Genomic DNA, 26,514 nt, shown 5'->3' with positions numbered 1-26,514 from the left:
AGGGTAATAACAATACACCTAAAGGGACCCAGAAGCCAAAAAGAACCAGCAGAACACTTAGAACAGGACTTTAATGAACAGAGTTGCTAAATAGACAATTTGTACTTAAATAATCTTTTCTAGAACTAAAAGAATTAAATACGATTTACCAATACCAATAGCAATTATCATTCCAAATAAAACAACATTAAAATCATTCTGATTGCAATCAGAAACTAGATTCCCCTGAGGAAAGCACCTTTACTAGTCCAGGGTATATCCACTAACATTCTTCTCACTGCTAATAAACCTAAGAGAATTAAATAAAGGAATAAATATTGGCAGAGGTAATTTTCTTCTTACTGATACAATTTGGTACCAAGAAAACTCAAGGCTCTAGTTAACAAAACCTATTAGAATGGAGCTATATTATCAAGATGAATTAGTCTCACAAACATAATGTCGAGGGAAAAAAATCAGTTACAGAAGACACATATGCCATGAAACCCTTTAAGTTGAGAAACATGCAAAATGTCACTACATATCATTAAAGGATGTAAGAATAAAGAAATTAATGGAAAGGATAAACACCACATTTAGAATGGTAGCTAATCACCACTTGACTGACACTGCTCTGACAAAGATCACCAAAACCCTCAATGGACAAATCTATTTACCTCTTCTCAGTAGTCACGCTGAAGCATACGACATAGGTGACAGTCCTTGCTTTTAAAAACTCTTACCTTGGTAATCTAGATTCTCCAGTATCTCTTCAACTTCTCACTGACTCATTTAACTTTGGCCCTTAAAATGAGTGTTTCTCACTCATATTTAGTATTTATTAATATTATTTAATATTTACTATTGGCTCTTTCATTTTCTAGTCTTTCTCTGCACAACTTTCCTACCCACGGATTTCAAATATTTATCTCTAGCCCAGTCGTTGCTCTAAGCTCTTGTCCTGACTTTCCTATTTCTTCTTGGATTTTTCTAATATGTACTTCTAAATCTGACAAGTCCAAAATCTTTCCATCTGCTGTCTGCTTCCTATATACCTATCTCCTGTTTTCTTACTAGCTTCCTTTCAGCTCTTGGCATTTGAGACTTGATGTAAGACTCAACTGTGATTCTGTCATAAACTTATTTGCCTCACGAATCAAACCTGACACTTGGGTACACCTCCTTTCCCCGAACCCACAGTAATGTAACATGTAACAATATTCTGCCAGGCCATATCAACCCTCTGAAAATATTCCAGAGGGGTTAGCAACTTTCTTAGTTCTTGATAAGTAGAAAATGATTCCCTCTAACAGTGGAGGACTTGCCTTTGACAATGGCAGTTTGGTAGCCAAAGAAAAGTTAATTCTGCTGGTATAAGCCATAGCCCTAAAAGTCTCTTTTACCCTCAAAATCTACCTCAAATCTTGTCAAGCACCTTAGCAAGCTCCTGGGAATCTTAGTTCAGCTGAGATTGTATATAAATATCAGTAGCGCCCCATATTCCTCATTAGCCACATTCAGAGCAAGTAAAAACATAGATGATAGAATTGGTAATTATGAAGTGGCTAGCATTTACTAAGAATTGCATTAAATGTTTTACAAATATGAGTTCACTTAATTCCCACAACTCTATTGGAGACTATATTCAAATCCTATTTTACAAATGAAATTGAAGCTCTGAAGCTAAGATGGGCAACACAGAATATATATGTAAAATCCTCTAAAGCAATTGAGTAAAATTCCTTTAGAGCCCCTAAAAATCTTTGAAGAGGCTGTCAAGTGGGAAAGCCACCAACGTCCTGTGAATCCATAACTGGTGGATCAGAAACCACAAAATCTTTGAGAGATTGAAAGCAGATGAATCAGACTAATATAAGAAAAAATATACAAGGCTGGGCGCGGTGGCTCAAGCCTGCAATCCCAGCACTTTGGGAGGCCGAGGCGGGTGGATCACGAGGTCAAGAGATCGAGACCATCCTGGTCAACATGGTGAAACCCCGTCTCTACTCAAAATACAAAAAATTAGCTGGGCATGGTGGCACGTGCCTGTAATCCCAGCTACTCAGGAGGCTGAGGCAGGAGAATTGCCTGAACCCGGGAGGCGAAGGTTGCGGTGAGCTGAGATCGCGCCATTGCACTCCAGCCTGGGTAACAAGAGCGAAACTCCGTCTCAAAAAAAAAAAAAAAAAAAGAAAAAATATACAGGAGATAACCGATGTAAAAAGTTGGCAGCAACTGCAGGAGTACTATAGACTTGAGGGTAGTGGATTCAGAAAACAGAAGGAAGCCCCAGGACAATAGGCAAGGTAACTGGTTATGGTATCACAGCAGGAGTAGATCCATGGACTAGTAGTCAGTGATATGACAGAAAAAAGTCCAAACACACACACTAATACAGAGGGTAAAACTACCTATTAAGCCGGGCGCGGTGGCTCAAGCCTGTAATCCCAGCACTTTGGGAGGCTGAGGCAGGTGGATCACGAGGTCAAGAGATCGAGACCATCCTGGTCAACAAGGTGAAACCCCGTCTCTACTAAAAATACAAAAAATAGTTCCTATCTTTTTAGATAGGAACAACTGAAAACAAATGAGAGATAAATTATATGTGTAAATAAAAGAAAAAAATTGATCCTGAATGTGATTAAGCCTCTAGATCTAACTATCAATTTATAGGAAATAGGAAAAGTGAAACATGTGAAACTATATAGGCATGCGATTAGCAAAATTCACACTATGGGAAATTCTACAAGACAAATTGATTTCTTCAATAAACAAATTCCAGGGACTTGAGGGGTAAGGAGAGATGGAGGAGGTACCTGAAAATTAAAAGACACTTAGGCCTTGGCCGGGTCCAGTGGCTCACACCTGTAATCCCAGCACTTTGGGAGGCTGAGATCAGCCTGGCCAACATGGTGAAATCCTATCTCTGCTAAAAATACAAAAATTAGCTGGACATGGTGGCACATGCCTGTAATCCCAGCTACTCAGGAGGCTGAGGCAGGAGAATCACTTGAATCTGGGAGGTGGAGGCTGCAGTTAGCCAAGATCATGCCACTGCACTCCAGCCTGGGCAACAGAGTAAGACTCTGTCTTAAAAAAAAAAAAAAAAAGCCAGGCACTGTGGCTCACGCCTGCAATCCTAGCACTTTGGGAGGCCAAGGTAGGCGGATCACGAGTTCAGGAGTTCGAGACCAGCCTGACCAACATGGTGAAACCCAGTCTCTACTAAAAATACAAAAATTAGGTGGGCGTGGTGGTGGGTGTCTATAATCCCAGCTTCTTGGAAGGCCAAGGCAGGAGAATGGCTTGAATGCAGGAGGTGGAGGTTGCAGTGAGCCAAGATCACGCCATTGTACTCCAGCCTGGGCAAGAAGAGTGAAACTCTGTCTCAAAACAAAACAAAACAAAACAAAACAAAAAAGACATTTAAAAGACCTATTGAGCAATAACAATGTGTGGACCTTGTTTGGATCCTGATCCAAATAAATAAAATCTATGAGACAATTAAAAATTTGAACACTGCTAGATATATAATTTTAAGGCATTAGTATTATTGTTAATTTAATTTTTAGGTATATATATATATATTTTAGAGACAGGTTCCCACTCTATGGCCCAGGCTGGAGTGCAGTGGCACAATCACAGCTCCCCACAGCCTCAAACTCCTGGGCTCCAGCAATCCTCCTGCCTCAGCTAGGACTACAGGTATGCACCACCATACCTGACTATTTTATTTTTGATTTTTGTAGAGACAGTGGGGTCTTGCTATGTTTCTCAGGCTGGTGTCAAATTCCTGGTCTCTATCTTCCTGCTTTGGCCTCTCGAAGTGCTGGAATTACATGCATGAACCACTGAACCCGACCTAGGTGATTATATTTTAAGAGTTCTTAATTTCTACAGATACGAACTGAAATAAATAAAACAATATATCCACGATTTGTTTCAAATAATATCAGAGGGAGAAAGTGGGTATTATACAAACGAAACAAGACTGGTCATAAATTAGTCATTGTTGAAATTGCATGATAGGTATATTGGGGGGGGCATTCATTATACCATCGTGACCTCTTTTGTATATGCTTGAAAAGCTTTTTTTGAAAAAGAGAAGAAGTGAACTCAGCTCTCAACTCAAGAAGTAGTAAAAATAACATAAAATAAAACAACTTAGGAGGAACTCAGTAATAGAGTAAAAGTAAAAATTGGAAGAAAGTAGAGTTAATCTGTCAAATGTGATAGAAAAAAGAGATGATACATAAACAATTGAAATGAAAGTAGAGACACACCTACAGATACAGTGATTAAAAATATAAATCTATTTGCCATATTATATTAATAAATTTGACAATCAGACAAAAAGAATAATTTTTTTCTTCCTTTTTTTTTGGTGGGGGGGAACAGGGTCTCACTCTGTCACCCAGGCTGGAGTGCTGTGGTGTGATCTTGGCTCACTGCAGCCTCGACCTCCTGGGCTCAAACGATCCTCTACCTCAGTCCCCCAAGTAGCCAGGACTATAGGCATGTAGTACCATGCCTGACTAATTTTTTATTTTTTGTAGAGACAGGGTCTTACTATATTGCTCAGGCTGGTCTCCAACTCCTGGGCTCAAGCAATCCTCCTGCCTAGGCCTCCCAAATTGCTGGGATTATATGTGTGAGCCTCTGTGCCTGGCCAAAATGAACAGCTTTCTAAGAAAATACAAATGACCAGAATTGGCTCAAGACAGAAAATCAAATCTTCAAGAACCTTTCAGAGATAACTTCCATGTTATATCAACTGTACCAGAGCATACAAAAAATGTAAAAAACAACTCTCATACACAGCTAGGGTGTAAAATGGTACAAACCATGTTAGAGAACTGTTAGGCACTTTCTCATAAAGTTAAACATACATTTGCCATCTTCTATTCCTAGATATTTATCCAAGTGAAATGAAAACATATGTTCACAAAAAGATCTGTATACAAATGTTCAGGGTAGCTTTATTCATATTACCTAAATATTTGAGATAACCTAAATTCCCACCAATAGGAGAAGAGAAAAACAAATAGTGGTATAATCATAGAATTTAATACTACTCAGCAATACAAAGGAAAATGACCAATCAAAGCAAGAACATGAACAAATCTCAAAAAACACTGTGTTGAGCAAAAGAATCCCGGCACACACATACGCAACCATTTTAAGATACCATTGTAATGAAGTCTAAGAAGAAGCAAAATTAATCTATGGTCACAGAAGTCAGAAAGAGGTTGCTGGAAGTAAAATGGGGGAAGGATGGATTGATTGGAAAGGGGTACAAGGGAAGTTTCTGGGGGAAGTGGAAATGTTTTATATGATATTTTTGGTGGTAGATATACAAATGTACATAACTACCAAAACTCAATAAACTAAGTATTTAAGGTGTGTGCATTTTACTGGATATAAATTTTTTTGTTTGGGTTTCTGAGACAGAATATCACTCTGTCACCCAACCTGGAGAGCACTGGCAGGATCTTGGCTTACTGCAACATTCGCCTCCCAGGTTCAAGCAAATCTCGTGCCTCAGCCACCAGAGTAGCTGTGTCTACAGGCATGTACCACTATGCTTGGCTAATTTTTGTATCTTTAGTAGACACAGGGTTTTGCCACGTTGGCCAGGATGGTCTCGAACTCCTGGCCTAAAGTGATCTGCCCTCCTCAGCTTCTCCAAGTGTTGGGATTACAGATGTGAGTCACTACACCAGGCCAATTGTATATACATTTTATTTCAAGAAAGAATACACTGAAAAAGATAACTATATCAGGTGATTGATATGCTAATTAGTTTGACTGTGGTAATCCTTTCACAATTTATGCATATATCAAAACATTTACAATTTGTCAGTTGTACCTCAATAAGGCTGAAAAAGAAAAAAAAGCTATTGCTCCTTAAGTAGCCAATTTTATACATTCAAAAACAGAAAAAATATGTAAGAAGAAACACAGACACAAGGCATGAATGAAAAAGATCAATAAAGTTAAAAAATGAGACTGAGGAAAATATATGCAATATATGTAACTAAGGCTTAATATCCAGAATATATAAACAACTCCTACAAATCAACAAGAAAAATACAACCCGAAAGAAGGAAAAATAAGCAAAGTGTATGAACAGGCAATTCATAGAAATGGAAAGAGAAATAGCCAGTAACATGCAATATCCGAAATAGACAAAACTAAAAAGGTCAATAATATCCAATATTGTCAGTAGTATAGAGAAACATCATCATATTTTGTAGGTAGAGTGGATAAAAAGGCAGACATTTTGGTGGGCAATATTTAACAGTATTTACTCAAATGTGTATACCCTTCAACCTAGCAATTCCTCTTTCAGTTATATAACCTAGAAAATACTCCCACATGTTTATCATGTACAAGGCTATCCAGTGAAGTATCATTTGCCAATAGCCAGAAACTGGAAAACTGAAATGTCAACCAAAACAGGAATAAACGAGGTAGACTGTATACCGTGGAATTCTATGTAACAGTTTTTTAAATGAAGTAGACTTACATATATAGGATACAAAAAAGATCTGAGGCTGGGTGTGGTAGCTCACGCCTGTAATCCTAGCACTTTGGGAGGCTGAGGCAGGTGGATTGCCTGAGCTCAGGAGTTTGAGATCAGCCTGGGCAACATGGTGAAACCCCATCTCTACTAAAATACAAAAAATTAGCCAGGCGTGGCAGCTTGCGCCTATAGTACCGGCACTCAAGAGGCTGAGGCAGGAGAATTGCTTGAACCCAGGAGGCAGAGGTTGCAGTGAGCCGAGATCCTGACTGCACTCCAGCCTGGGCGACAGAGCAAGACTCTGTCTCTAGAAACAAAAAAAGATCTCAACCTTGTTTCACTAAGAGATAAAAGCAAGTTGAGAAAGAGTATGTGTAGTATGATGACGTTTGTCTTTAAAAACAGGGAAACACCAATAAAAAATACATGTATGTTAAAAAAGCTTGAATGATACCCACCAGTCAGATGAAAAGTGTTCACCTCTGGATTAGGACTGGGTGGTAAATCAAGGTAGATTTTATCTTAATCTGTATTGTTTATATATATATATATATATTTTTTTTTTTTTTTCATGAGATGGAGTTTCGCTCTTGTTACCCAGGCTGGAGTGCAACGGCGTGATATTGGCTCACCTCAACCTCCGCCTCCTGGGTTCAGGCAATTCTTCTGCCTCAGCCTCCTGAGTAGCTGGGATTACAGGCACATGCCACCATGCTCAGCTAATGTTTTGTATTTTTAATAGAGACGGGGTTTCACCATGTTGACCAGGATGGTCTCGCTCTCTTGACCTCGTGATCCACCCACCTCAGCTTCCCAAAGTGCTGGGATTACAGTCTTGAGCCACCGTGCCCGGCCCTATATTTTTATATTCGATTCTATTCACGTATTACTTAAAGGAAATAAGTTAGGCAATGACAAAATATTTAAAGGTATATAAAAAACTATATATATGCACAGAAAAACATCTGGTAAAGATAAACACCAACCTTAATAATCGTGGTTAAACAAAAGCCTGGCCAGAGATTAAAAGATCTGGGAAATGAGGTATCCACGGGAGGGGATGGAGATTAAAAAGTTCAGATATATTTCTAAAGTTCTAGAAAGTTGTTTGAGGCTGGGCACGGTGGCTCACGCCTGTAATCCCAGCACTTTGGGAGGCCAAGGCGGGCGGATCACGAGGTCAAGAAATGGAGACCATCATGGCCAACATGGTGAAACCCCATCTCTACTTAAAAAAAAAAAAAAAAAAAAAATTAGCTGGGTGTGGTGGCACACGCCTGTAAGTCCCAGCTACTCGGGAGGCTGAGGCAGGAGAATTGCTTGAACCTGGGAGGTAGAGGTTGCAGTGAGCTGAGCTTGTACCACTGCACTCCAGCCTGGTGCCCGGCAACAGAGCGAGACTTTGTCTCAAAAAAAAAGAAAGAAAGTTGTTTGAATGTATAGGGCTGTCCACATGCTCAGGAAAGCCCTAAAAAGCCCTAAATTTTGCATCTCTGGCTGACTTTGAGACTCTGTTCAAGCAGTGATAGCTAAGGCAGAGTTGTAAAACTGCCTGAGTGTTGAAGCCATGCCCAAACACAGACACAAAGCTCTTGGCAAATGGTGAAAGATTTATAGGTTCAAGGCATTTAAGTACCTGAGACCAGTCATCAACTAACCACTAAATTAACTGAGCAGACACTTCTGTGATGGCAAACTACAGGGAATCCAGTTTACAGAATCAGTCCAGGAAAGTCACTAAACAAACAAAAACAAGTGAGAGTCATCCCAGGAATACAAGGTTGGTTTAACATTAAAAAATCAATTAATGCAGTACACCATATCAATAGACTAAAAACCAAAAACAATGTGATCATATCAATAGACAACAAAAGAGCATTTGACAAATACCCATTCATGATACAAACACTTAACAAACTGGGTGTACAAGGGAACTTCCTCAACCTGGTGGGGCACCTACGAAGAATGAAGACTGAATGTTTTTCCCTTAAGATCAGGAACAAAACAACAACATTCATTCTCAGCACTTTCATTCACCATTGTACTGGAGCTTCTAGCCAAAACCAGTAGGCAAGAAAAAGAAATAAAGGCATCCAGACTAAAAAGAAAGAAGTAAAAGTATCTCTATTCACAAGTGACATAATCTTGTACATAGAAATCCTAAAGCATCTTTTAAAAAAATTAGAACTAATAAGTTCTGCAAGTTTGGAGATACAAGATCAATCTACAAAACTCAATAAACAAATTGAAAATGAAATTAAGAAAATAGGCCAGGCGGGCAGGGTGGCTCACGCCTGAAATCCCAGTATTTTGGGAGGCCAAGGCGGGCAGATTACTAGGTCAGGAGTTCTAGACTCATCTGACCAACATGGCGAAACCCCGTCTCTATTAAAAATACAAAAATTAGCTGGGTGTGGTGGCACATGCCTGTAATCCTAGCTACTCAGGAGGCTGAGGCAAGAGAATTGTTTGAACTCAGGAGGTGGAGGTTGCAGTGAGCTGAGATCACGCCACTGTACTCCAGCCTGGGTGACAGAGCAAGACTCCACCTCAAAAAAGAAAAGAAAGAAAGAAAATAATTGCATTTACAATAGCAATGGAAAGGATAAAATAGGAATAAATTTAACGAAAGAAGTGTAAAACTTACACTCTGAAAATAAAAAAAAAATTATAAAATATATTAAGAGTTAAATTGAAAAAAAAGAGGGGCTTCAAGCACAGTGGCTCATGCCTATAAACCAGTACTTTGGGAGGCCAAGATGGGAAGATCACTTGAGGCCAGGAGTTCAAGACCAGCCTGGGCAAGAAAGTGAGACCTGTCTCTACAAAAAAAAAAAAAAAATTAAAAAAATTAAAAATTAACCAAGAGTGGTGGTGCATGCCTACAGTCCCAGCTACTTGGGAGGCTGAGGTAGGAAGACTGCCTGAGCCTGGGAGGTTGAGGCTGTAGCCACTGCATTTCAACCTGGGAAACAGAGCAAGATCCTGTCTCTAAAAAAAAGAAAAAGAGGCCGGACACAGTGGCTCACACCTGTAATCCCAGCACTTTGGAAGGCTGAGGTAGATGGATCACTTGAGACCAGCTTGGCCAACAGGGTGAAGTCCTGTCTCTACTAAAAATACAAAAATCAGCCAGGCATGGTGGCATGTGCCTATAGTCCCAGCTACGTGGGAGAATAGCTTGAACCTAGGAAGCAGAGGTTGCAGTGAGCTGAGATCACACCACTGCACTCCAGCCTGGGGGACAAAGTACGACACTGTCTCAAAAAAACAAAGAGAAAAATAAACTAAAAAAAATTTTTAGAAGAAAAAGAAAGACATCTGATGTTCATACAATGAAAGACTTAATATTGTTAAGATGGCAACACTTAACAGCAGATCTACACATTCAGTGAAATCCCTATGAAAATCCCAGCTGGCTTCTTTGCAGAAATTGACAAGTTGAACCTAATAGTCATATGGAAATGAAAGGGACCCAGAATAGCCAATACAATCTTGAATGAAGTTGGAGAACTCACACTTCCCAATTTCAAAATTTACTACAAAGCTACAGTAATGAAGACATAAGGCATACAGATCAAAGGAATAGAGACCAGGTGCTTCTTGACAAGTATACCAAGACAATTCAATGGGGGAAAGGAAAATATTTTCAACAAAGGATGCTGGGATAACTGCATATACAGATGCAGAAGATTGAAATTGGACCACTCTTCACATCATATGCAAAAATTAACTCAAAATGGGTCAAAGCGTAAATGTGATATGAAAAGACGTTCTTCCAAAAAAGAGATATAAATTGCCAATGAGCACAAGAAACAATGTTCAACATCATTAGCCATCAGTGAAATATAAACAAAAACCACAATGAGATACCACTTTGTAACCATCAAGATAGCTATAATTAAAAAGGCATAATAACGGCATAATAACAAGCAAACCTGATGGTACCCAAGAGTTTAAAAAATAAATAACAAGTGAAAATACGGAGATATTGGAATCCTTATATATTGCTAGTGAGAACACAAAATGATGTCATTGCTTGGAAAAACAGTGTGTGACAGTTCTTCAAAAGGTTAAACATGGAGTTACCATATGACCCAGCAATTCCAGTCATAGGTATACACTCAAGAGAAATTAAAACATGTCCACAGAAAAACTTGTACACAAATGTTCATACCAGCATTATTCATAATAACCCAAACTAAAAACAACTCAAATGTTTATCAAGAGATGAATGGATAAACAAAAACATTGTATTTCCATGTTTTTCTGTTTGACAATGAAACAGAATTAAGTACTGATACATGCTACAACATGGATGAACTTTGACATTATGCTATGTGAAAGAAGCCAGTCACAAAAGACCGCATATTGTATAATTCCATTTATACGAAATGCCCAGAATAGGCAAATCTGTAGAGACAGAGGACTGGTTATTGCCTAGGATGAGAGGTGAGAAACATATGCTGGGGGGAAATAAGGAGTGAATGTTGATGGGTATGGATTTCTTTTTGAGGTGACGAAAATATTCTAAAATTTATTGTGGTGATGGTTATACAACTCTTCGTGAATATACTAAAAATCACTGAATTGTATACTTTAAAAGGGTGAGTGTTATGGTATGTTAATTATATCTTAATTTAAATTAAAAAAAAGTTAAACAGAATTAGCATATGCCCTAGCAATTTCACTCTTAGGTATATACCCAAGAGAAATGAAAACATTTGTCCACACAAAAACTTACACACAGAAGTTCGTAACAGAAAAAAACTGGATATGACTAATGAAGGGACAACCAAAATGTGGCATATCCATACAATGGAATATTGTTCAGCAATAAAAAGAAATGAGGCCAGCCATGGTGGCTCACGCCTATAATCCCAGCACTTTGGGAGGCCGAGGCAGGTGGATCACTTGAGGTCAGGAGTTTGAGAACAGCCTGGCCAACATGTGAAAACCTGTCTCTACTAAAAAATACAAAAATTAGCTGGGCATGGTGGCACATGCCTGTAACCCCAGCTATGGGAGACTGAGGCAGGAGAATTGCTTGAACCTGGAAGGTGGAGGGTACAGTGAGCCAAGAACATGCCACTGCACTCCAGCCTGGGCAACAGAGCAAGACTCTTTCTCGCTCAAAAAAAAAAGTGGGGGGAATGAAGTCCTGATATATGTATGCTGCAACATGGATGAACCTTGAAAACCTTAGGCTAAGCCAGTCACAAAAGACAACATATTGTATGATTACAGTCATATAAAATGTAGGTTAAATGGTTGCCTAGGGCCAGGGAAGGGGGTAGGAATGGGGAGTGACTGCTAATGAATATGGGTCTTCTCTTTGGGGTGATAAAATGTTCTAAAATTAGATTGTAATGATGGCTGTACAACTCTGTTAATATACTAAAATCCACTGATATGCACAGTTTAAATGGATAATGTTATAGTATGTAAATTATATCTCAATAAAGCTGTTAAATAAAACAACTTGGAACTGAACACCTAAAAGAAGATAAAGAAAACATAACAGCCTTTTTTTTTTTTTTTTTTTGAGACGGAGTTTCACTCTTGTTACCCAGGCTGGAGTGCAATGGCACGATCTTGGCTCACCACAACCTCCGCCTCCTGGGTTCAGGCAATTCTCCTGCCTCAGCCTCCTGAGTAGCCTTTAAAAATAGTCTTAGGATAAGCTGGTTATTCTAGTTAGCAAAAAATAAAAAACAAACAAACAAACAAAAATATAGTCTTAGGAAAGCTAAATCTTAAGTACAAACGTAGCAAAAAAGGGCACTGTAAATGACACTCAGAACAAAAAGCTGAATGAGGAAGAAACAGGTCTGCACTCTGTGCCAGCAGTATAATAATGAAATATGACAAAAGTAAAATTCCTCGATTACTATTTTTCCTTCTGCCTTCTCAGTTCCCAAGAGAGAAATGAAGCCCAATATGAGTAAAGAGGTAGTAAGTGTAAACCCAACTACTTTAATAAGAGTTCAAATATGTTGGACCAGATGAATTATAGGTAAGGGAATAGACAGTAATTTCAAACAAGACTGCTAAAGCTATGTCAATGATCTTTGAGGAACCACAGAGAAAGATGTTCCAGAGGACTGGGCAGATGTAATTTCAATTTTCAAAATGGGTAAAAGTTAATTCCATAAATTACAGAACAGTGGGTTTGATATAAGTCTATAGTGGATTATTACAGAGACAGCCTGCAAGAACCTAGAAATGGAAGAATAAGCACTAGAAGTCAACCTTGAATTTACTAGGAAAAAGCACTTTAGGCTAACCATTATTTCTTTTTTGTATTGTTACTAAGCTGGTACCTATGAGAAATATGGTAGACATGGTATATCTGGATTTAGCAAAGTATCTGATGAACTACTTTATTGTATCCTTAAGAACAAAATTGAGATACAGGAGTTGGATGTTAAGTTTTGTTAGAGAGATTAATAATCACTTGAAGGATCATTCCCAAAGCATGCAGATTACAAGGTCAATATCATGCTAGAGGAAGGCTTCTGATGGCATATACATCACAGGGTTCTTCTAGCCTTAGGAATTTTATCACTTAAATTCAACAACTTCAATGAAGCCATGGAAATTGTGCTGAGTTTTATATGTGACAACGTCTGGAAGGGATGGTGAATACTCAAAGTGACAGAATCAGGATATTGATTTTAATTATAAATAGTTGGGGTAAAACAAAAGAAAATAAAACTAAAACTAAAACTTGCCTAGACCAGATGAAATCAAACCAAGGGCCAGATCCAAATTTCATACCTGAATTATAGAATGAGTGCAAGGGAAAGAAACAATTTTTCACTATTTCTGAAGTCAGCCTCAAACACCTGAATAGTAGTTGCTATTAGAATGTGATCTGAAATCCCAGTCAAAACACCAGCAATACCAACAGGAGTACTAGAAGTTTGTATCTACAACTGTGATCTTAATTTCTCTCTTACCCTCTTTCAGACGATCCCCTTCAGCTTTGGTTTTCTTCTGTCTTTCTGATCCAGCGAGGTCTACAAGATGCAGCTTGGAGCGAAAGCTGCTATTCCTGTGATAATGAAAGGAAGACACAGTGAGAATGGTACACAAGCTTGAGAGTAGCTGAGTATCAAAGCTGACCTGTCAGCTCTCATTTTCTTTCAAGTCAGTCATAATGGCTCCATTAGTCACTACTGCTCATAATACTGATGTCTGATGATTTGTCAAATCAATTGAAGAAGCAGTCTAATGTTTAACTTTAATAGAACTAATACTAAAAATCTTGACTCTTTAAATTGTAACTTACTTGTCACTTTTCTTTGTTTGCTCTATGGAGATTGTAAAGATGGCATGAGATCGGGATGACTGTGAGTTCATAGCTGTGGAGGCTACAGTCCTAGAGTTGTTGCCCTGCTCCAAACAGGAAACAGTATCCAAGGCAACTAAAACAGTCTTCTCAGTGAGTCCCACAATCTATTTGCAAGAAAGAGAAAATTCCCTTACAATTTATAGTTCATTGTTTTTTATTTTCTTTTTAAATACTTAGGAAGACTTCACCCAGAATATAATTTATACTTCAAATTCTTGGTCAGAAATATAGGGATTAGTGGTTTAAAAAAATGCCTTGGTGTTATAGTAGACCCTGAAATAGAACAGTCATGGTAATAAGTACTGCTTTAACTAGCAACTCTGTGAAGACACCTAGAAAGCAAGGTCTCCAATCTTCCTTAGGAACTTCAGACACAAGGGTGCCAGCCAATCCTGGAGCTAGAAAAGATCTCAAGATTTTAGGGCAACAACTGCTAGGTGCCTTCCAGGGAACCCCAAGTGACGTTAATTTTGGTCCCAAGGACAGCAAGTATAACACGAACAGCTACGGCATTTCTCTTTACACTTTCTCCTCTATCTGACCCCATGCTCCTCTCTGTATCTCTGATTCATTTTATACCTCATTTTCACTAGAGGAAATAGCACAGTACAGTTTCCACTGGATTAGGAAGCCAGGAAAGCAGGGCCCCAGGCTTAGTACTGTATTTACCTAGAAGAACTTATACAAGTCGAATCTCTTGGAGCTTCTGAGGTGATTGGATGAGATGCTTAGAGTCTTTTCTAGCTCCAATATGCTATAATGTCATTACTTCATAGCTCCCAAACTTACTTCTGTGGCCCTAATTTCTTGTCTTTTATTTCTAATGACCTACTACTTATACTTTGAAATCAGTAAATTATAAACCAAACTCATCTTCTTCCCACAAACACTAATTCTCTCTACTGTAATACTTCTCCATTTCTATTAGTCTTGTCTCATATTCTCAAAAACTCATATCGCCTTCAACTCCTCCCACTTCTCTATATCCCACCTATCACCAACTACTGGTCATTCTCCTTTGAATCCATCATTTCCTTTTCCTTTACACATCTACTTATCTCGTTCAGGCCCATTATTACTTCACGCGTAATAAATAAGCAACAATTTCCCCAACTAGTCTTCCTCATCCTAGTCTTTTTCTTTTTCAATCCATTTCTGTTTGGTTTTCCTAAAATGTCACCAACCTACTAAGCTCTGTGCTACATAATGAAGATACAAAGAGATTTCAAAGTACTCCCCTGACCTCCAGGTTAGGGTGAATTCATTATAAGAATTCACATATCACTTGTAACAGAGTTGCAGAGATACACACATAAGATAAAACCTTGGTAAAAGAAGCCACAGTAATCCCTCATTCAGAAGTTTTACATAGTTTATATATGGTACACAGGGATAGAAACTAAGCTCTTCAGCCCAGCTTCATAATCTGGTCCCAACATATCTCCTGTTACTTCCCAGCCCAAATCCTCTAATCCACACAGACTTGTGTAGTCTTATTACTGTCAGGTGTATATTTTCTACCTTCCTGCTAAAGCTATTCCTTACCATAAGAATATCCTTATTTATTTTCTCTACTTACTTAAAGCCTATCCATCTCATCTGAAGAGTATTTACAAACTCATTCTTACCAATTTGTGTCAGAAGCTCATACTTCTTTGTATTGCATATCTCACCTCAAACAATGCTTAGGACTTAACTCCTGCCTTAACATGGGGCATATAAAAGATCTTGAAACAGGGTCAAGTGCTGGCTCAGTACAATAGCATGTATTTTGCCCAGGTTTCTTATCCTCACTATCCAAATCATCTTTGTGTATTCCAAGCTTACCAGGGCTGATCTTTTAAACCTTGCATTAGTAGCTGGCTAACAACTTAATGACCCAGAAAAAAAATTCAGGAGCACAGGCACCTGCCCTTCATTGGTACACCAAATCTTCTACTTCCCTTTTTTCCCCCTTTGTGCAAGGGAAGAAGGGAAGGAGAGGAGGAGTAACATATTATTCCACGTTTTCCCTAAGTACTACCTAGTCTCATCTTCTTCTAGTCTCTGATTTTCCCAGTCCTGAATACTCAAGCTCTGCCTGTTTTCAACACTGGCTTCTGGATTTGGCTCACTCCCAAATATGAAACTCCCAGTTCTGCTTCACATTTTCTGTTCAGTTCTAGCTCCTCATCTTGCATCTATACCATCTGACAGAAGATTCTCAAATAAGTGAGCTCTTCTTCCTATGATACTTACACATTTAAAAAATTTTATATTGTTTAACTTTTCAATTTTAAAAATATCATCCCAAAGCCTAGCACAATTTCTATCGGACATAGATATGTTCAATCATATCCATGCATCAGTAGCTGTCTAACAACTTAACGACCCAGAAAAAAAATACGTGGACATGTTCTGTATCTGTCTGTGCTCTCCAGTATGGTTACCACTAGCCGTATGTAGCTGTGGCTAGTGTGTCTGAGGAACTGAATTTTTAAAATTTTATTCCATTTTAGTTAATTTAAATTTAAATACCCACTTGTGCTTAGCGGCTAACATACTGGATTGCTCAGCCGTAGAATTCCGTAAATAATATTTAACTGATATTAGCATTCCTCTAGGTAACAGGAAGGTGATAAAACAGCATGAGTCCTTCCTTGCTTCCCCCACAAGAGCTCCCATCTAGAAAATGTAGATTAACAAAGGGATTTAGGACCATACAAAACCTGACTGAGATGAGAGTAGTCATTTAAAACCACAGTGGTAGATAAAAGGGACGTGAACTTTAGTATTATGATTGCCAACATTTTTTAATAACATTAAATGAGAGAAAAACATACCTTTATGCCTTCCTTAGGATCCTCCCGTATATTTATTTGAGATTTCTCACGAGATGGACATAGAAGATCCAAAATTTCTTCATTGTAAATCTGATATTGTTGAAAATAAAGTGGCAAAACCAAGATGTTAACAGTGGTAATCTCTGGGTGGTGAGATTATAGATAATTTTAAAAATTATTTGTGACTTTCTACATTTAAAAATGTGCTCATAATGAACATGTATTACTTGTAGAATTAAGAAAAGGACCATAACCCAATAAAAAAATTACTTGATGTTTTATAAAAATGAATGCACATATCACTTGTAGCAAAACTGAGACTGCTCTCTTAAGACAGAGTCTCTTAGGAACAGCAGACACATGAAAAGTTACGTGGCCATGCAAATTCAGTTCTTTGATGGCATCACAATAGCATTATATTCACCCATTTTGTTAAAATGTGAATAACAGGTACATAGATGGGGGTGGATGGAAAAGGAAGAAGTAGCAGCTAATACTTCAATAGGAAACAGAATTTTAAGTACTTAGAACAGTGTTTAGCATATATAAGCACTACATTTGTTTGCTATCATTGCTATTGCTATTATTTAACATACCAGGATCTGGAATTATTTTTATATTCAATTATGTTGGCCACAACTAGGTTAATCAAGAGACTCAAGAAGGCTACTCTAGCTGGACACAATGGCTCACGCCTGTAATCCCAGCACTTTGGGAGGCCAAAATGGGAGGATCACTTGAGCCCAGGTGTTCGTCACCAGCCTGGGTAACACAGTGAGACCCCGTCTCTACAGAAATTTAAAAATTAGACAGGCCAAGTGGCATGTGCCTGTAGTCCCCGCTGCTTGGAAGGCTGAGGTGGGGTGAGAGGATTGCTTGAGCACGAGTTGGAGGCCGCAGTGAGCTACGATCCTGCCACTGCACTCTAGCCTGTGACAGAGTGAGACCCTTTCTCAAAATAAATAAATGAACAAACAGAATTAAAAACTGCCTTTGGCCAGGTGTAGTGGCTCATGCCTGTAATTCCAGCACTTTGGGAGGCCAAGGTGGGCAGGTCACCTGAGGTCGGGAGTTCCAGACCAGCTTGACCAACATGGAGAAATCCTGTCTTTACCAAAAATACAAAATTAGCTGGGCATGGTGGCGCATGCCTGTAATCCCAGCTACTCGGGAGGCTGAGGCAGGAAAATCACTTGAACCCAGGCAGCAGAGATTGCGGTGAGCCAAGGTTGCACTTTATACTGCACTCCAGCCTGGGTAACAAGAGCGAAACTCCATCTAAATAAAACCAAAACTGTCTTTAAGGTCTCACTCTGGGGTTGAGCAATTCCCCCACTCTGCCTTAGCTTCCTGAGCAGCTGGGACTGTAGGTGTGCACCACCTCACCTGGCTAATCTTTAAATATTCTATAGAGACCAGGTCTTGCTATGTTGCCCAGGCTGGTCTCAGACCCTTGGGCTGAAGTGATCCTCCCACTCTGGCCTCCCATAGTACTGGAATTACAGGCGTGAACCACCGGGCCTGGCCAAGAGGGCTAATCTTAATGATGTAATCCCCACCTTCCAGCTCTACAACTCTTTACCTGTTAACATGTTGAGATTGAACTTCAGGATGAAGTATTCACATACAACTTATAACTTCATGCTTAAATTATGTAAGTTTAATTATTATTCCCTAAAGGATAAGACATCACTGCTATGGAACCAACTAACTAGCTTCCCAGAAGCCATCAGTTCCCTAAACATGTATTTTTGGTGTTATGAAGTTAGATATAACTGGCCAGTCTACTAATATACTAATATATACTAGAACAAAAACTCCCATAAGGGCTAGAATTTTTGTTTTGTTCACTGATATATACCAAATGCCTCATATATCGAAGTGCCTATAACAGGGCCTGGCACATAGTAGGTGCTCAGTAAATATCTGTTTAATAAACACACTCTATCAACACTTATACAGCTCAATATTTCAGCAGGTTTTTATAATATTCTTCATGAGGCAACAGCATTATCATTTAAGTCTCAAAACAGTAAAGGGAAATCAAACACTCTTCTGCAGACTCTACAGGTAATCGGTAACAGAGGCCAAACTGAAATTAAAGAATTCCTATCATCCTTTTATATGTCAATGCCAATTCCTCCAACAATCAAATTAAACAGACTATTTTAACACCAAGAAAAGAATTGGGTGGGAGCCGGATCCAACTGAGTCAGTAAGTTTTCTCTACCAATTTATTAAAATGCAGCTTACTAAAAAATGCAATTTACTAATTTGAGTCATGGCAGGAAACATCTGATTTGGATTTATTTTTCGACCCAAGGACAATTTTGAATTCAGAATAATTAAACATAAATTGCTTACCTCTAAGTAAGACACTTTCAAAGTAAATTCAAAGTCACTCTTTTTATCAATTTCTTTGAAGAGCAGTTGTATTACCCTAGGAATAACCCCAACTGTAGGTTCATTCTCTTGCTCTGCAGTGTATGTACCTCCCATCGAATAGGTTTTTCCAGAGCCAGTCTGCCCATAGGCGAGGACCGTTGCATTATATCCTGGCAAAATAGATGTCACATGCATAGTGCCGTTTAAACATTTTTATCTAATCAATACACTCCATTTCCTTCAGCAATTATTTGTAATAAAATTGAGATTGCTCTCCTAATACAGTCTCTTAGGAATGACAGACACAAAGAAAAGTTCTTTGGGTACCATGGCCTTGCACTACTCAAAATAAGCAAAAAGCCAACAAACAAAAACAAAACAAAAAACCAACCCTAAAATGTGTCCCCCTAATGATAGCCCTTAGAAGCTAGGAAATCAAACACTTAAAGATATGACTGAGGCCGGGCGCGGTGGCTCAAGCTTGTAATCCCAGCACTTTGGGAGGCCGAGGCGGGTGGATCACGAGGTCGAGAGATCGAGACCATCCTGGTCAACATGGTGAAACCCCGTCTCTACTAAAAATACAAAAAATTAGCTGGGCATGGTGGCACGTGCCTGTAATCCCAGCTACTCAGGAGGCTGAGGCAGGAGAATTGCCTGAACCCGGGAGGCGGAGGTTGCGGTGAGCCGAGATCGCGCCATTGCACTCCAGCCTGGGTAACAAGAGCGAAACTCCGTCTCAAAAAAAAAAAAAAAAAAAAAAAAAAAAAAAAAAAAAAAGATATGACTGAATAAATGAAGGTGGCCAAGCCACTGTTAAAAGCCATTTCAAGTTTCAAAATTCTGTCCTCCTACCGTAAGCAATTTTAAATTACAGAAATTAAATAAAAGATAAAGAAAGGATTCTGGCACGTATTTCCTTGATTAACTGTCTTCATCTGAAAAGGAAACAACAACTGTTTTTTAAGCATCTACTTTATATCTGAACTCTCAGAATGCATCTGGACCATATTATCAGGCTCCTCACAGAAGTATCATCATTTAAGCATAATTCAATGCGATATATGTCCTTGGCTTTTATTGAGAATTGATAATCATCCATTCAGGAGTCAGATTCCGAGGATCATTCCTATAATACTAGCACTTTGGGAGGCAGAGGTGGGTAGATTGCTTGAGCTCAATTTAAGATTAGCCTGGGCAACATGGTGAAACCCTGACTCTACTCAAAATACAAAAATTAGCTGAGGGGCGTGGTGGTGGGTGCCTGTAATCCCAGCTACTCTGGAGGCTGAGGCAGGAGAATCACCTGAGCCCGGAAGGCAGAGGTTACAGTGAGACTTGATCACGCCACTGCACTCCAGCCTAGGTGACAGAGCGAGACCTTGTCTCAAAAAAAAAAAAAAAAAAAAAAAAAAAGAGAGAGAGAGAATCATTTATTCAAAGATGTTCACAATATAGTTAACTGAAAAAAGAAGCTTAAAAATAATTGTTAAATGGAAGTGTATGGATAGGAAAAGATCAAAAGTATATAAATTATTAACATTTTAATGTTTATCTCTGAGAAATAGGATGGTAAATGATTTGTGTTTTCTTTTCCCCCCATGTTTGTATTTTTTTTTTATTATTAAACAGAAGGCACTATTGAACAGAGGCTGTGTTTTCTGTTATCACCTATGTTATCAGTACTATTTGCCGAAAGATCCATAAAGTATCTTTCTGTTTGATTTTATTGGTCAGGCATGGTAGCTCTCAGGCCTGCAATCCCAGCATATTGGGAGGCCAAGGCGGGCAGATCACTTGAGGTCAGAGTTCAAAACCAGCCTGGCCAACGTGGCGAAACCCTGTCTGTACTAAAAACACAAATATTAGCTGGGCGTGGTGCCTGTGGTTCCAACTACTTGGGAGGCTGAGGCAGAAGAAGTGCTTGAACCCGGGAGGCAGAGGTTACAGTGAGCTGAGATGGCAAAAGTACACTCCAGCCTCGGCCACCAAGCGAGACTCGGTCTCAAAAAAAAAAGTATATTTCTATTTGAGCTTAGTTCTGGTAAAAATGTTTATTTTGTGCATTCGTTTTTGTATATTCTCTTGTCAGATAATCCAAATTACTAGTTACTCAGCTCCCCACTTTTTTATTTTGAGACAAGGTCTTACTCTGTCACCCAGGCTGGAGCGCAGCGTGTGCAATCACAGCTTTTCCTCCCAAGCCCAAGCGATCCTCCCACCTGAGCCTCCAGGGTAGCTAGGACTACAGGCACTTGCCACTACACCTGGCTAATTTTTTGTATCTTTTGGTAGAGACAAGTTTCGCCATGTTGGCCTGGTTGCTCTTGAACTCCTGACCTCAAGTGATCTGTCTACCTCAGCCTCCCAAAGTGCTAAGATTACAGGCTTGAGCCACAGTACCCAGCTGGCATTTTCATTTTATCCCATAAATTCAAAGTTTGGATTGAAGCTAGAGGCAGATAAACAACTGCAGCAAGATTTTATAAAGAAATAATTAGACAATCGATAGGTTATTCTCACTTCAACTTCAGTTGTTACAGTCATGAGCCATATAATAGGATTTCAATCATGGGGAATGTATATATGATGGTGAAAAATTCCTGTTGCTTACTGATTTAGTTAGCCATTCTAACATTGTAGTGTAACATGTTGTTACATGTTTGTGTTGATGCTGGGGTAAAGAAACCTACTTCACTGCCAGTCATATAAAAGTATAGCACATCCAACTATGTACAGTATGTAATGCTTCATAATAATAAACAACTGCTATTAGTTTATGTGTTTAGTATACTATACTATACTTTTAATCATTTTTAAGAGTATACTCCTTCTACTTATGAAAATAAAGTTAGCTGTAAAACAGCCTCAGGCAGGTTCTTCAGGAGATATTCCAGAAGAAGGTATTGTCATAGGAGATGACAGTGCCATGGATGTTATTGTCCCTGAACACCTTCCAGTAGGACAAGATGTGGAGCTGGAAGACAGTTATATTGAAGATCCTGTCCCCGGGTGGGCCTAGGCTAATGTGGATGGTTGTGTCTTAGTTTTTAACAAAAAGTTTAAAAAGTAAAAAAATACATTTTTTAAAAAGAAAAAAGCTTACAGAATAAAGATGTAAAGAGTGAAAACGTTTATTCAGCTGTGCAATGTATTTGTGTTTTAAGCTAAGGATTATTACAAGGAAGTCAAAAAGATTTAAAAGAATTAAAGTTTATAAAGTCAAAAAGTTATAAGCTAAGGTTAACTTATTACTGAAGAGAGAAAAAAGGTTTAATATATTGAGTGTAACCTAAGTATACAGTGTTTATAAAGTCTACAGTAGTATACGGCAATGTCTTAGGGCTTCACATTCACTCACCACTCACTCACTGACTTATCCAGAGCAACTTCCAGTCCTGCAAGCTCCATTCACAGTAAGTACCCTATACAGGTGTATTCATACGTATTTTTATTTCACCTTTTTATTTTATTTTTATTTTTGAGACGGAGTCCCATTCTGTCACCCAGGCTGGAGTACAATGGCACAATCTCGGCTCACTGTAACCTCTGACTCCCAGGTTCAAGTGATTCTCTTGCCTCAGCCTCCTGAGTAGCTGGGATTACAGGTGACTGCCACAATGGCCCGCTATTTTATTTTATTTTATTGTATTTCTAGTAGAGACAGGGTTTCACCATGTTGGCCAGGCTGGTCTTGAACTCCTGACCTTAGGTGATCTGCCTGCCTCGGCCTCCCAAAGTGCTGAGATTACAGGCGTGAGCCACCATGCCCGACCTACTTCACCTTTCCTATGTTTAGATCACAAGTATTTTCCATGGTGTTACAACTGCCTACAGTATTCAGTACAGTAACATGCTTTGTAGGTTTGTGGCCTAGGAGCAAAAGGTTCAAGTGTATAGGAGGCTATACCATCTAGGTTTGTATAAGTGCACTCTACAATGTTCATACAATGACAAAACTGCCTAACAACGCATTTCTCAGAAGGTATCCCTGTCATTAACTGAGGCATGACTACAACTTGCTACCTAATTATAGGGTAGTAGCTTCTAAAACTATATATATAGCATCTAAAAGGAACTAGAAATCCAAATTTACTTCAAGGTGAAAAAAATAATGACCTTATGGAAATCTGTCCCTCACAAGTGTGGCAGACATGTTGTCAAGGAACACAAAGCAAGCTTTCTCTGTTAAATGATCATCATATTTATGTCAAAGCTGTTATCTGCTATTTACCAAGATAAATTTGCAGTCTGAAGGAAAAATCTTTAAACTTTGAAACAATGTTTTAACGTCAATGAAAACTTTGAAGTTTTGAAAGAACTTTTGGTCTAAATGAAAGATCATAAGAAGATGCTAAACTGAGATTTTCATTGTAATAGATTGCTAGTATCACCTGGCATGACTATGAGGCAAGAGAATAACATTCCATAATTTTCTACAATACCACAGATATGTTTAGATAGCAATAACTTGGGAAATAAGGTTTTAGTAGTTTTTATAAAATACTCAGGGCTCTGTGGTACCAGGAGTTCAGAGTACAAGAGAGTGCTGTTCAGCTGACTATAAAAAATACTGGCTTTGTTTCTGCAACTGAGGGCAGTATTAACCAAACACATGTATATTGGAATCACTTTCTACTTTATGTTGCCTTTAAATAACATAATTTAATTCTATCAGTTTCCCAAGTTAAGAATATAAAAGTAGAACTGTAGTGCTCTTACTAAGCTGTGAAGGTACAGCCTGAGGAATCTGACCAGACAGTGAAGGGTCTGAAAACCATATTGCTTCAGGAATGGCTAAAGGAAAGACAGGGATAATTAAAGAGAAGAGAATTAGATAGAACCATTTAACAGTTTTCAAATACAGTATGTAAAAAGGAAAAAAATCAACTTTATAGTGGAGAAGCCCAGCAGATTAACAACTTAATCAAATGATCAAAATGAACATCAGTAATAACAGAACAAATCAAAATCATGTGCTGCCCAATAGGCTTCAATGAGAAGAAAACAGCACCACTTCTGTGATATTCCTGCTAAAAGATACACAACCTGAATCTAATCATAAGTAAACACCAGACACAACAATATTGAGAAACGGTTTACAAAATAACTGGCCTGTAATCTTCAAAGTGTCAAAAATCATAAAAGTCAAAAAAAGACTAAAGAACTGTTTTAGAATGAAGACTAAAGAGGCAGCAAAACTAAATAAAACGTGATTTAGAACTAGATCTTTTTGCCATGACATATTTACTGGGACAATCGGTGAAACTTGAATGGGGTTTGAGGAATAGATGGTAGTAATGTAGCAGTGCAAATTTCATTGTTTTGATGGGTGTATTGTGGTAACTTAGGAGAAAGTTCTTCTTTGTAGGAAATATACACTAAAGTCATCTCAAATGGTTCAGGGAAAAAACATTATGCTGTTCTTGCAACATTCTATAAGTTTGAAATTATTGCATTAACATCTTAAAATTTTGAAACAAAATTCTCAATGTTCCTTGTGCCATATCATTAAACAAAAAAAGGTGAAAAAATATGTGAGTAGCTGTTGCCTGGAAGGCGGCTTCTAAAAGGATGAACTAACATCCCTGGGGAGAAGTTTACCAGGAAGCAAATTTCATCTCAACATAAAGATCTTTACAACATAATTAGACTCATCCAAAACCCAAATCTCAACTGGACTACCTGTGAGTCAGTGAGTTCCCTGCCAAAGAAAAAATTTTAGACACTGGCAATTCACCTAACAGATATTGTTAGAAAACATTTTTCTTTGGATAAAAACCAAACTCGATGATATACAAATGCTGTTTTCAACTTTAAGCACTAGCATGCCATGATTCTACTTCTTTTAAATGAACCTTTGTTGTGAATCTTGAATAACCACTGTATTAGAATAATAATTAGACAACTCTCAGGCACTGCTTTCCTCTTTAGAACTCTGCTATGGTCTTCAGCAGCATTAAAGACTTAGTTTCTGAAATAAAGATTATTAACTGGTCATAGTATTCAGAGGCTTTAGGAACTCCCCTTTTCCACCTAAAAGAATTATACTTATCATTCAAGACCCATCTCAAAGTTTTCCTACTCTGTAAAATTCACCCCAAATTCTCCAAGCAGTTAGAGCCATCCTTTTGTTTTTCCTACCACTTTGTATGAGAGCAGAGCGACTTCTATGGCCGGACTGACTCTGTTGCATATTTTTAACTTAAAAAATTTTTCTTCTAAAAGGTAGGTACAAAAAATTTACAATTTTTAATATATTCGAAATTATTTATGTAGTCATTATAACTGTGAGCTCCTTCAGGGCCTGGAAGCTATATTATTTATCTCCTGAATCCCTCAACAAGCTTTGTAGTGGCTGAGCCTAAAGTAGGTTAGTACACTGATCACCATCAGCAACCACCAAAGAGTTTATAATCGAATGAGGTTCCAGGATAAACACAAACACATACAAGTCAAAGATAAACAGAACCACATAAAGCAAATACAGCATAAAACTAGCTTCAAGGGTACAGAGACTTTCACAAATGTTATTAGGCCGAAGGCTTTTTGAAGACAGCAATCATGATTCATCCATTCCTGTGTTTGCAGTGCCGAAGCACAGTGCTTGACACATAGTATATGCTTAAGGAATATATAGGTTATGTTCGAAAAATCAAATCGCCTCACCTTTAAATACGCCTTTTATGAGTGGCGCTACTGCTGTATTGAAGACTTCTTCCTGTTCAGTGGAAGGATCAAACACAAAATCGTAGGTGAAGGATTTATCAGTACCAACCACCACCTAGAGAAGGCAAGACACAAGACGTAAGGGGAAAAAATGAAAGGCGAGAGACTACACTCCTCATTACCATTTGGTCCCAGCTGTTCAGACACAGGCTCCGGACTCTGCTACGCACCTGAGGCTCCCCGGACACGAAGGAAAGGCACATCTGGCAGCCCTCGCTAATCTCTTTGGGGACCAGAGGGCGACAACGCAGCGCCACTCTTACAGGAATTCCCTTCACCTCTTCCTTCATGATCCTATCTCAGCACCGTCTCTGCGAAGGGGAAAAAGAAGACTCGCTGATGAATGTTAGTAGGTCAGCAGGGTTGGGAGGGCGTCCTCCCGGGTTCCGACCCTCCTCAGCGGGATCACTGCCTCGGGAGATTCACTCTCCAGGACTTGGCCAGGGCTAGACTGCCCGTCAGCCCTGCACTCTAAAGAGAGTGCACTGGCGTCTGAAAAGCAAAGAAAAAACTCCAACGGGGACGACGACAAAGAACCAAAGCCCTAGGGTACCGAGAAAAAACAGATTCTGAGCTAAGGTGTGCCCCCGTAACTCACCAAACTAAATGTCCCTTCCCTGTTCTCCCCGGGTCTCCCGCCGCCCTGTCCCAGCCGGAGCTTTAACCGCCAAGTTTCAAATCCGTCTCGGAGACGCTAACCAATTGCAGTGCAGACT

At 38.8% G+C, this 26,514-nt stretch overlaps 1 protein-coding gene across 3 annotated transcripts in view; it reads right to left on the bottom strand.

The window, feature by feature from the left end:
• Window positions 1-26,510, bottom strand: part of KIF4A (kinesin family member 4A) — a 130,912-nt gene extending 104,402 nt beyond the window's left edge. The window contains exons 1-7 of one of the 3 annotated variants that reach the window (XM_003943074.4): window positions 26,397-26,510; window positions 25,969-26,109; window positions 25,739-25,853; window positions 19,049-19,239; window positions 16,685-16,774; window positions 13,800-13,966; window positions 13,468-13,562 (exon numbers count right to left, since the gene is read on the bottom strand). In XM_003943074.4, the coding sequence (XP_003943123.1) occupies window positions 13,468-13,562; window positions 13,800-13,966; window positions 16,685-16,774; window positions 19,049-19,239; window positions 25,739-25,853; window positions 25,969-26,088 (778 nt within the window). In that variant the 5' untranslated portion in view covers window positions 26,089-26,109; window positions 26,397-26,510. Of the gene's footprint in view, window positions 1-13,467; window positions 13,563-13,799; window positions 13,967-16,684; window positions 16,775-19,048; window positions 19,240-23,791; window positions 25,706-25,738; window positions 25,854-25,968; window positions 26,110-26,396 lie in introns of those variants that run through there. The other 2 variants (XM_074392277.1, XM_074392278.1) reach the window with 2 other exon arrangements.
• Window positions 26,511-26,514: the final 4 nt, after the last annotated feature.

This window comes from Saimiri boliviensis, chromosome X (assembly GCF_048565385.1).
Source record: "Saimiri boliviensis isolate mSaiBol1 chromosome X, mSaiBol1.pri, whole genome shotgun sequence".
Lineage (NCBI taxonomy): Eukaryota > Metazoa > Chordata > Mammalia > Primates > Cebidae > Saimiri > Saimiri boliviensis.
Note: the sequence above shows the minus strand (reverse complement) of the source record. Positions and strands in the feature narration are given on the sequence as shown.